Here is a 12,246-nt window from a genome sequence, read left to right as displayed (position 1 = left end):
TCCCCACTGGACCCTCATCATTTCCTTCACCTGCTCCCCCCACCGACCAAACTGTGCAGCTCTGCAACTGCATCCTGGCCCATCCTCACCCTTCTGTCCCCAACCTTCACCTCCTTGTACCCCCAATATGTTTTTCCCAATAAAAGAGAAAAAAGGACAGCCTTTTTTATAATTTTAAATTTTATTTTATTTCCCTTGTGCACTGTTGAATCAGATCTGACTGGCACAGGAGGATATTTCCCCTCCTTCTCCAGCAGAGTTATCTGGTGGATTCGAACCATACGCCTTTGGGATTGTAGGTCAGCTTCTTGCTATTAGGCCACCTGAGCTCCCAAGGACAGACGTCTTTTTTTTTTTATTATGTTTGTGTGTGTGTGTGTGTGTGTGTGTGTGTGTACTGTCAGATCAGATCTGAGCGGTACAGGAGGAGATTGTTTCTCCTTCTCCAGCAGAGCATCTGGTGGATTTGAACCGTGCACCTCTGGGATTGCAGTATACCTTCTTGCCACTAGGCCACCAGAGCTCGCCAGACAGACGTCTTTAACTCAGATTTTACACTTACTCTTTCCTACCAAGTTTCTTGAAAACAGAATAAGATCTTGGGTGAGGACAAGAGGACTTGTGTTTTTTCGGAGGATACTTAGATGTCGTTCCCTAAAATAAATGTAATTCATTAAAATAAATTTAATAATGGCAATAAAATGATTGTAATTTTCCCCTTATCTCTTGCAATATACCATCTGCATATGATCACATCACAGAAATATTCCCTAAAACAATTTCATTTTTAAACTATCAAATTGGTGTAATTCCTTATTAAAGGATCCTTTTCATGCAAAAGCAGACCTAAAGTGATCTTCTTTATTTTTATTTTATTATTTGTGTGTGTGCGTGTACCGTCAAATCAGATCTGACTGGTACAGGAGGAGATTGTCCCTCCTTTCCCAGCAGAGCATCTGGTGGATTTGAACCGTGCTCCTCTGGGACTGCAGTGCAGCTTCTTGCCACTAGGCCACCAGAGCTCCCCTAAAGTGATGTTCTTAAGCCATAAAAAGCACTTATCAGAGCCATTCCATGTACCACTCAATTTATTCAAACCTCCTCTCCTCCCCCACAGGGCCAGAGTTGGTCTACTCTGTATGTGTCCTTCTTCACAGTAAAGGAAGGTACCATCATTATCAAAAGCCAAACGCAAGGGAAAACATACATTTTTAGGATTTCCTTAATTCATAGCAGAAACAGCAGCCAATGAGCAATGAATGCTATGTCCACAGATGCCAGTTTGCTTCATCTAGCCCCTCAGCCCTCATGAAGCTTCAGAGGTTAGACAAGCAGCATTTAAAATCTGCCCATATAGTGACCTGCATATAAGTTTATATACAAAACGGAAAATAAATATTGAGGTTCTTAAACGTAGACAATCCTTTAACTACGATTTACATGACTAGAAAAGTCTGTGGGTAAGAGGAGAAATCATGTGGTACTGTGAAGCAGGAAGATTACCTTCCTTCAGACATGACAGTTCAGTAGCTTTACAAAGAAAGACCTCAGCTCTGACACAAGTGGGGCGAAAACCTTAGGCAGTGAGTGACCAAGTAACTCTTGCACACCTGGCTTCTGATAAGGTAAAATTAGTAGGGAGTGGTTGAACCTAATAAACAAGGGCATGGACTAGAGACGGAGGTGTAAAATGTTTTGACACCATAAAAGGAGTCCTAACCCTAAATTACGTCAGACAGAAACCAACCCTAAATTACTTCAGACAGAAACCATGAAAGACTGAATCAGATATCCACTCTTGGCAAAAATAGATCTTATTTCTTCCCAGTGTAAAACAGTAAATGCCCCTACACAACTGGACTTTTCAAAAAGCACTTCCTTCTGACTTTGAAGCATGAGGCAGATAAATAGGACTTGTAGATAAACTTGGGAAATAAAAAAGGAAAATTTAAATTTTAAAAAATTAAACAGGGCTCACAAAAGGAGAATCTGTTAGAGATCCTATATATATAAAAAAAAAAAAAATGAAACATTCATATATTGACAAAGAAAGGAAATGGCATTAACAGCTTTTGGGTTTGAAGGGGAAGTCCATCAAGACATTTTTCAATTCTCAGCCGAGAGTGTGGGCTCACTGTGTCCACAGAAGAACAAGGCATCATGCACATCCCAAAAGGAATTCCACAGGAAAGTCCTCTGTCTTGCCAAACTTCCTGAGATGGGCACCCACCATGCACAGTCCACTGCATGCCAAATTGCAGCTCTAGCTGCTTATCGACCTACAGTCTCTGAGCTCTTAGCTTCCTGGTGGTTAGTGCTTGATCTCTATCGCCAGGCGCGATTCAGGAGTTTCACTTGAGCCAGTCTCTTAGTGATCATGGTGGCAAAAACCAGGCCAAAGAGGACGCTGCTAATTAACACGTAGTCATAGTCATCCTTCAAGACATCAAACTGTTTTGATGGGTAGACTCGAGTCTGGTAAATGTCTAAACCATATGCTACAACCTGCAAAGGCAGAGAGAACAAGAGTTATGTAAAAAAGGCAATAAAAGATCCATCACAAACTCAGATAATAATGGACGCAGAACCCTCGTTACACTCCTACAATGAAACAGAGCAGGTATCCTAAGTGCTGTACAGGTAAGAGGCTGAGCTATGGGCTCTACTCACCAAACACGTGGATTCCAGGCCCGAGGGAGCTGTGTAGATACCTCGCATTCGAGAAACTGTCTGGTTATAGTTGATGAATCGCTCTGCATGTATCTGAACATCTGGAGAATATGGGATTAGGTTTTCTTCTCTGCAAAACACAAACAGGGCAGGGACTCTAAAAATGACTGTAAAGGGCCTTGTTGGCTGCCCTTTCTCAGTCCTGGGAGGTTTCCAGACCACGTAGGTAGACTCCAACCTTCCTTCTCTTGGCTTCCCTATATGATCTGGTCCCCTGCATTCCCAGTGTCTCCCATCGCTCACTGCTCCTGCCACACTGGCCTCCATGAACTCCTCTAATGTGCCAAAAGTCAGGGTACTTCTACTAGCTACCCTTAGTCTAGAAATTTCTCCCTCTCAGGTATCCACATGTTACCTTGCTCACCTCCTTTATGTCTTTACTCAAAGACACCCTTTCAGGGAGAGGTGAGCACCCTTTCTTGACCTCACAGTCCCTGTTTCTGGGTGAAGGTTTACAAAGCAAATTAATTTTCCTTTCAACTATTCATATATATTTTATTCAATAACATTCAATGTAATCACACTTTTCCCCACATACTCCCACCACTGATTTCTAGTAATCCTATTACATCTCTCTCTGCTTTGTTAACACTGCGTTGATCATCTGCTTATTGGATACTGCCTTTTCCTTCACCTATCTTTTTTTTCAATTGAGATTTTAATGAAAGTTTATAGAGAACTTTGATTTCCATTCATTCATTTTTACACATTTTCCTCCCAGTTCTCTTTGGGAAAAAAAAATCTTTCTTAATTTATGCCTTTTATTTACTTAGGGAGCTTAGTCAGTTGGGAGTTGTGGTGCTAATCCAAGGCCTTGCCTTTTAAGCAGTTCAAAGCCACTAGTAGCTCCTCAGGAGAAAGATGGGAAATCTCCTCTTGTGTAATTTACTCTTGTAAAAGACAGGAAATTTCCTCTTGTGTGAAACCCAAAGGAGGGTCAGCTTCAAGTTGATTCTGACTCTATGGCAATGTATTATTATTATCATCATCTATTTACTGATTTTTCACTCTCTTCTCATCCCTAATAAACAGCCAAGAATGTTGTGCATAATAAAACTTGCCTGTTTTAGTTTTCCTTTTGTTTCAGCATCTACCATTACCTAGCCTACTACATATTTTACTTGTTTATCTTATTTGTTGTCCATTTCTTCCATCCGAATGTAAACTCTATGAAGGTATGATTCTCTGTCACATTTGTTCAATGCTACATCCCTAGCCCCTAGCACAGCCTGGTGGCACACAGCAGAACAAGAACCAGACTTAACCAGCAAGATGACGTTCCTTGAGGTCAGGACCTCCAGCCCTTCCCTGAGGTACCTCACCTGCTCTGTTCTGTTGGGATCTCAGGACGGCGGGGATCCAACAAGGCCTTAGGAAGGGAGAGGATTGCTCCTGAAGGTAGCCCAACTGTACAGGAAGAAGCCAAAAGAAGTGAACATTTGTACTTAGTCAAGATTAAGACTTGTAACATAAAAGCCATTACCACAAAACTTAAAAGTAGATTCTAAAACACAAAATCTGGGTGAGGAACTCTTTCAGGAGCTGTGGTAGCAGAGTGGTTAAGCATTCAGCTGCTCACTGCCAAGGCCGGCAGTCCGGATTCATCAGCCACTCCACAGGAGAAACAGAAGGCAGTCTGCTTTCATAAAGAGCTCAGTCCTGGAAACCCTTCAGGGCAGTTCTAGTCTGTCTTGCAGGGCCTCTATGAGTAAGAATTAGCTCAATGGCAACAGGCTTGGGATATCTGGTGGCCCATTAACTGAAAACTCACTGCTCTCAAGTCAATTCTGGCTTGTAGCAATCCTCCACTGGGTTTCTGAGACTAGCAATCTTTCTGCCAAAGAGCAGCTGGTTTACTAGACCCCTGACCTTTCAGTTTAACTGCCCACATGTAAGGCACTACATCACCAAAGCTCCTTTTCTATGGATGAATGTACCTTAATTAGCCAAAACCAATAATCCAACAGTACATATGAGTTTGAAGTGGAGGGTTTACATGTGAAGATAGTGACTTCTTCATAATACACCATCTTAGGATACTAAAGTTCTAGAAACAAGAAGTGAACAATCAAAAGAGAAGAGCACAGAAGATGACTCTTCATTCTTTTTTCTTATTTCTCGAATAATACCTTCCATACCAAATAAATGTACTTCCAGTTAGCCAAACAGACTGTATGTGCCACTGCAATTCTGAGGCTAGGAGAAAACTAGAGACCTACTTTTGACATGCCTATTTCAGTAATGGTGATGATTACACTTGGGCAAATTCCTGAGGGGGGATCTCTCAGATCTGAGAATAAAATAGTGTCAGGTATCTGTCAAAGTTCAGAGTCCTTAAGGCCTTTGGTATAACAAACTAGGCAGACAGCCTATTAAATAATCGTAAATCTTGAATAAATAGAAGGCTCTCAATGAGATAAGGTTGGCATAGTGACTACAACAATGGGTTTGAGCACTGTGGAGATTGTGAAGCTGGTACAGGATTGGGCAAGGGTTTGATCTGTTACTCATAGGGTTACTATGAATCATAGCTGACTTGACAAATATCTAACAAGAAGTCCTGAGCTACAGGAGATCTTAAACCATGTCCCCTTCTGCAGCCCATCAGCACAGGTTATCTAAGTAAAAAAGCACTATTACAAAATCATAAAAATGTTTATTAAACAAAAAGAAAAATGTGAAGCTGTTATTTTTCAACATATAATATCATCTAGGTCAATACACTTCTAAAGGTGATGACTGTATTTCTCTAATGCTTTCCTGAAGAGTTTTACACTTTTACATTTTTTTTTTTTTGCCTTCTTAAAGGGCTGTTCCTTGAAGGCAAGGATTCTGAAGCTTCGTCTGACATATTTTGGACATGCTGCAAGGAGGGTCCAGTCCTTAGAGAAGGATGTCATGCCTGGGAGGGTGGAGGAACAGCACAGGAAAGGAAGACCCTCGATGAGATGGACCGATTCAGCGACTGGGTAATGGGGGAAGGTGTGTCAAAGACAATAAGATGGGCATAGGGTAGAGCAGAATTTAGGGCTGTTGTACAGAGGGTTGCTATGAGTCACAAGTAACTCGACAGCACATAACAAGAACTAAGGGAATCAAATCACACTTCCTCTAAAAGTTCTTTGACACTCTGTAAATGTTCATTGAAATGAATAATAATAATAATAATAATAATAATAAAGTTCTTTGACAACAGCCCAGAATAAGAGGTATATCACTACAGAAAGGATAGGCATGGGTGGGTAACTGTGCAACAATGAATGAAAATTAAAAAAAACAGTGAACTAGGGGAGGGGAAAGGGAAAGAGAGAGGGTAAAATGTGCAACATGAATAAATGGAAAGCTAACTTCTCTGTAAACGTTCATTAAATTCACTATTAAAATAAAATTTTATTTTGTAAAAATTTCTTTGAGTATGGGGAACAAAAAGTCTGAAAGAGCAAGATGAAGTCTGTAGGGTATATAGCGAAGGTTTCCCCACGACATCCTTGTAGAAGTAGGCCTTCACTACCCCTGACAAATAAGCCAGTGCAAATCTCTTGGCCTTTTTTCTCATCAATGCAATTTTCTTCCTAATGAGCTCCCATGAAATCCTAGGTCCTTCGAGAAAATGTATTATGATCACCCTCTTTGGATTCCAAAAATCAACAGCTATACCCTTCTGAGCTGATTTCTCAGAAGGTGATCTGGCCCAACATATCCCCTTGAAAGCCACTGTATTGATTCAACTTTGCTCTCTGGATCATATTGGTAAATCCAAAACTCATCCCTGATTACAATTCATTCCTTAAAAATGCCTTCATTAGCTTTGATCTTGCTTAAAAGACAGATGGGAAAATAAGTTCAGAGGTAGCTGATCTCAACACAATGTTTTGGCACATATCCTTTTGGTTGAAGGTACACAATGAGACTAAGATAAATGTATTACTGAAAACTTGTTGGCAGCCAACACTTACCACAAAGACATATTTTAAAATGTTTTGTTTGGAACAAACCCATGCGTGCATGAACTGGACCTCTAGTAGCAATACATGGGACTTAACCTTATAAAATAAGCATAATATCAGGGATCAATTTTCTGAGCTAGCTGAAAGGGCAGAATAGAGAAGTGAAGTGGTTCATCTAAAATGAGAACTAAGAGAGTGAGAGATGGTCATCTTTTATAGGTGGCAAAGCCAGACTAGGGAACTTTCTCTGCTGACAGACAGAAGAGTCCCCCAGTAGCCTCCCCTTCCCGGTGGTCTAACTGGGCTCTGCTGGCAGTGTCTCCTCCGTTCTCTGTCTTTCAGTTATCAACAGCAACCACTGCTCCCTAGAGACTCACTAAGCAGGTGTCGGCTGGTGATGCCCCGCTCTGTGATGGTGGCCTCCATGGTGCTGATGGAGGAGGGGAAGATATAGGACTGCTGCAGGACCTGGGGCAGCTGAGGGCGGTCCAGTGAGCTAAAGGCGGTGGCGTTGTACTGCTCGGTTCCCTCATAGAGCTCTAGAGCAGTGAACTCGTTGCGCCGAGCCTTGGTGTTCCAGTACTGGTACTGTAGAGAGAAGAGGAGGCAGCTTAGGGCTCAGCCACTCGTTCATCTGTAAAGGACAAATTACCCTGGGAGGCATTTTTCAAATTAGATCCAGGAAAGAAGAAATTGCCTAGCCCCTCTATTTTTTTCCGTTCTGCTAAGGTTACTCACTTTCAAGGTAGTGTTAATAAGGCTATTTACAGTTCATCACAAGATAAAGGAATTCTCAAGATTTTCAGAAGTTATCATGTTAGTAACAAATGAATCCTTACTATAAGCCAGATGTTCTAAGCTAGACTAGGTGACTATTACTGTTTTAGCTGGTGTGGCAGAGAGCTTAACTACTTCAAGGCTGTATAGTCAGGGAACTGAAACACTGAGCTTCAAACCTAGGCAGTCAGATTGCTGAGTCTCCCCCTACTAGGACATGATCCTGCCATCCAGGAGCTTTGAAGCCTTGTGAAAGTAAAAAGCAGCAACCAGATGTCTCAAGCAAGTGGTAAAGACAGGAGCTAAGATGGAGGAACACCAGTTAGACCCTCCTTAGAAACCTCACATGGTAGTGACACTCCTTACCACCACCCAGTTCTCAGAATGCACGATATGGACAGGGCCCTTGGCTTTCTTCTGCACAGAGGAGTGGATGATGCGTCCTGTAATGCCATCGATGAGGAAGATGCCAATGAAGGTACGCTCATGGTGCACATCTGTGCTCTCTGTCACAACAGCCAGCAAATTGGGGTTCAGGCTCTGGGGAGGGAAGGAAAAAAACTCCTTGAGAACCACAACAGCATGTCAGGAACAACACTTCTCTGTGAGGGGATATGGAGGTCCAGACCTGGCAGAAGAACAGGGATTTCTGGTTCATTATATACAGTATATCATTATTTTACTAATTTAGTATGCATCCCAGGTGTGTTCCTTATATTATTTCATTTAATCTCTTTAATAATGCTAGAAAGTAGCTTGTCTTTACATTTCACAGATAAAAGTCTTAACAAACTGAAGTCACAGACACAGTATATGATAACCCAAGATAAAATCCAGGTTAGTCTACACACTGATTAAGGCCAATACTCTAGCAATGTTATTTTCCTCCATCAAAACCGTTCTCAGATTTAACGGTACATTCACATGATCGAATACTATGTAATACAAAAAAGCACTGGGTCTGAGAAATATTATCTAACACAGGAGAGGCTGGAGAGGATTATGCTGTATGAACTAACTCAGATTTATAAGGACAAACACTGCATAAGATCACTTCTGTAAAACAGAGGATTACTAGTAAGATGTGTCATCTGCATAATGCAGGTTAGTGGAATCTCTCTCCAATCCTGATGTCACATTCCTCTTCACAGAGTCCAGCTCTTCAGATAATTTGCTCAGCATATAGACTGAACAGGTATGGAAATAAAATACATCCCTGGCACACTCTTTTCCCAATCCCAAACCACGCAGTGTTCCCCTGCTCCATTAGTACAACAGCCTCCTACTCCAGGTATAGGTTCCTCATGAGCACAATCAAGTGCTCTGGGATTCCCTTCTTCTCAATGTCAGCCACAACTTGTCATGATCCACACAGTCAAATGCCTTTGCATAGTCAATAAAGCACAAATAGACATTCTTCTGATAGTTCTTACTTTCAGCCAGGATCCATCTGACATCAGCAATGATATCCCTGGAGCCACGGCCTCTTCTAAATCTGGCTTGAACTTCTGGCAATTCCCTATCTATGTACTGTTCCGGCCATTCTTGAATGATCTTCAGCAGTATTTTGCTTGCATGTGATATCAATATTGTTCGTTAATTTCCACATTCAGTTGGATGACACAATCTTACTTGCTGAAAGTGAGAAGGATTTGAAGCACTTGTTGCAAAAGATTGAGGAATGCAGCCTTCAGTATGGATTATGTCTCAATATCAAGAAAACAAATATTCTTATCACTGGACCAAAAGGCAGTGTCATTATGGATGGAGAGGAACCAGAAACTGTCAATAGCTTCATCTTGCTTGCACCCACAATTAACACCCTTCGTATGAGCAGTCAAGAAATAAGGACACACATTGCAATGGGAAAATCTGCAGTTAGGGACCTTTCCAAATTATTGGGGAGTAGTGATGTCAGTTTGAGGACTAAGGTGTGTCTGATTCAGGCCATAGTCTTTCCCATCACTAGCTATATCTGAGACCTGGATGAATAAGGATGACAGAAAAAGAATTGATGCCTTTGAGCTGTAGTGTTGGAGAAGAGTACTCAACATCCCATGGACAGCCAAGAAAACAAATAGTTATGTCTTGAGGGTGCAGTTGGAGTGCTCTTTGGAGGCTTTTTCGATGAGGCTTCGCTTCACACTTTGGCCATATTGCTAGGAGATACTATTCCTTGGAGAGGGATATGATGTTGGGAAGGGTAGAAGGTCAGGAGAGGAGAGGAAGACCCTCAACCAGGTGGACTGACACGATGACTGCTGCAATGGGCTCTTACGTGTCAGGAAATGTGAGAATGGCACAGGACAGGACTAAGTTTAGATCTTTCGTTCATAGGGTCGCTATGACTCGTACTTAACTTGATGGCACCTAACAACAACAACAACAATTAACAACAGTAAGATGTGTAAAAAAGTCCAAAATTGGGGGCTGAGTACTGGGAGAAGAAGAAATATCGAGGTAGCAGAATTTGGTGGACAGAGCGAGGGGATGAAGGAACTAGTAAAGATTCAGTGTGGGCCTGGAAAAATGGCGTAATGATGGTCATGGATCAAAGATGATCACTGGTGATCATGGGCCAATGATGATTTATTTTATAAAACTCAATGATTGTAATGATAATATGAAATAAATGATAACATGATAAAATGTTAACAGAAGAATACATGAAACAATATATATATACAACTTTTACATATATATGTGTGTGTATATATACATATATATACACACAACTTTTGTATGCAAACAAATATAAAACGAAAAAAATTAAAAACAAAACCAAACCTGTTCTCAAAGTCACCAATGACTATTATGGCTGAATCCAATGGCTCTCTCTACTTCTTACTTGAATTATTAGCATCATAGGTTAACTAGAGTCTCCTGAAACACTTTCTCTGAATGCTTGGCTTCCATAATTTCCCTTTTCTCCTGGCTTTCTTTCTGTCTTGCTGACCACTCTTCTGTCTTTTTGGCTGCTTTCTGCACACTATTTTTTTTTCTGAGTATATTATCCAAAACCAAATGGAACAGTACATTGATAGAGAACTACCAGAAATACAACCTGGGTTTAGACGAGTCAGTGGCACTACAGACATTAGCGCCAATGTCAGATGGACCTTGAGGGAAAGCAAAGAATATCAAAGGAAATGTCTATTCATGCTTCATTGACAATGCAGAGGCATTTGACTGTGTGAATCACAACAAACTGTGGCTAACTCTGAGAAGAATGGGAATCTCAGAGCACTTGACTGTACTGATGTGAAACCTATACTTGGACCAAGAGGCAGTCATCAAAACAGAGCAAGGGAACACTACATGGTTCAAAATTAGGAAAGGAGTGCATCAGGGATGCATTCTGTCTCCATACCTTTTCTATATGCAGAACAGACCATTCAGGGGGCTGGACTATATGAAGAGGAGTGTGGCATCAGGATTGGAGGAATACTCATCAACAACCTACATTATGCAGATTATACAACCTTGCTTACTGAAACTGAGGAAAACCTGAAGCGTTGGCTGCAGAAGGTCAAGGAACGTAGTCTTCAATATGGACTTAAGTTCAATATCAAGAAAACAAAGATTCTCACTGCTGGGCCAACTGGCAGGTTCATGGTAGATGGAGAAGAGATGGTTGTTAACAATTTCAGCTTGCTTGGCTCCACAATCAACACACTTAGCACCAGCAATCAGGAAATCAAAAGATAAATTGCACTGGGAAAGTCTGCTGTCAGGGACTTCTGCAGAGTGTTGAAGAGAAATGATGTCAGTATAGAGACTAAGGTGCACCTGATCTATGCCATGGTCTTTGTAATTACATGCTATGCTTCATAGTGCTGGACAATGACTAAGGATCACAGAAGAAGAACTGATGTCTTTGAGTTGTGGTGCTGAAGAAGAGTACTGAACATACCACAGACCACCATGAGAAAAAATGGGTTTGTCCTAGAGAGGGTGAAACCAAGTTTCTCCTTGTAGGCAAGGACTTTGAAGCTCCATTTCACATACTTTGGGCACATGGCCAGGAGGGATCAGTCCTTAAGAAGGACATCATGCTTGGAAGCGTGGAAGGACAGCACAGAAGAGGAAGGCTCCAGGTGAGATGGACTGATATTATAACTGGGACAAGGGATTTAGGTGTGTCAGAGCCTGACTTGGGCTAGTTGCACATAAGGTCATTATGAGTCGCAGGGGACTTGACAGCACATAACAATAACAACAGTACATTCTATTGATGGTACATAAGCCCCTCCCTTTTCTCAAGGGGACTGGATGGAAACTGTGTCAAGGACGTCAGATACCTAGCGTGTATGGGAATCGAGGTAGGGCAAAGATTTTAGCAGAGGGTCTGTCTTCTAGTGCTATTGCTGGGACTGGTGGTCCAAGGGGCTCTTATTTTTTGGAGGCCATGTGAACCATTAGGTCAACTATCCAGTTACCTGGTTATGACTCAATGGTACTCAACAACCACCGCCACCCTGTTGCTATAGACAAATGAATTGTCATACTAGGAAATAAGTGGAAACTACAGAACAATATCATTGATTTCACATGCAAGCAAGATTCTACTGAAGATTATCCAAAAATGAATGGAAAAGCACATCAGCAGAGAACTGCCAGAAGTCCAGGCTGGGTTTAGAAGGGGTGGGGTACTAGGGATATTGTAGCTGATGTTAAATGGATCTTAGCTGAAAGTAGGGAATACCAGAAGAATGTCTATCTGTGTTTCATTGATTATGCAAAGGCATTTGACTGTGTGGATCATAACAAACTGTGGCTGACTCTGAGAAGA

General features: G+C 41.5%; 1 protein-coding gene across 4 annotated transcripts in view; it reads right to left on the bottom strand.

The window, feature by feature from the left end:
* Positions 1 to 2,250: 2,250 nt before the first annotated feature.
* EMC1 (ER membrane protein complex subunit 1) overlaps positions 2,251 to 12,246 on the bottom strand; it is a 35,718-nt gene continuing 25,722 nt past the window's right edge. For 3 of the 4 annotated variants that reach the window (XM_006883591.1, XM_006883592.1, XM_006883593.1), the window contains 5 exons: positions 7,821 to 7,994; positions 7,055 to 7,265; positions 4,053 to 4,137; positions 2,671 to 2,800; positions 2,326 to 2,505 (listed from right to left, as the gene is read on the bottom strand). In XM_006883591.1, coding sequence (XP_006883653.1) covers positions 2,326 to 2,505; positions 2,671 to 2,800; positions 4,053 to 4,137; positions 7,055 to 7,265; positions 7,821 to 7,994 — 780 coding nt within the window. Of the gene's footprint in view, positions 2,506 to 2,670; positions 2,801 to 4,052; positions 4,138 to 7,054; positions 7,266 to 7,820; positions 7,995 to 12,246 lie in introns of all 4 variants that reach the window. The other variant, XM_006883590.1, reaches the window with a different exon arrangement.

The sequence above is a fragment of the Elephantulus edwardii genome, unplaced genomic scaffold (genome assembly GCF_000299155.1).
Source record: "Elephantulus edwardii isolate Elephantulus edwardi_28Jun2011 unplaced genomic scaffold, EleEdw1.0 scaffold00028, whole genome shotgun sequence".
Taxonomy (NCBI): Eukaryota; Metazoa; Chordata; class Mammalia; order Macroscelidea; family Macroscelididae; genus Elephantulus; species Elephantulus edwardii.
This window is presented reverse-complemented; position numbering and strand designations above follow the sequence as displayed.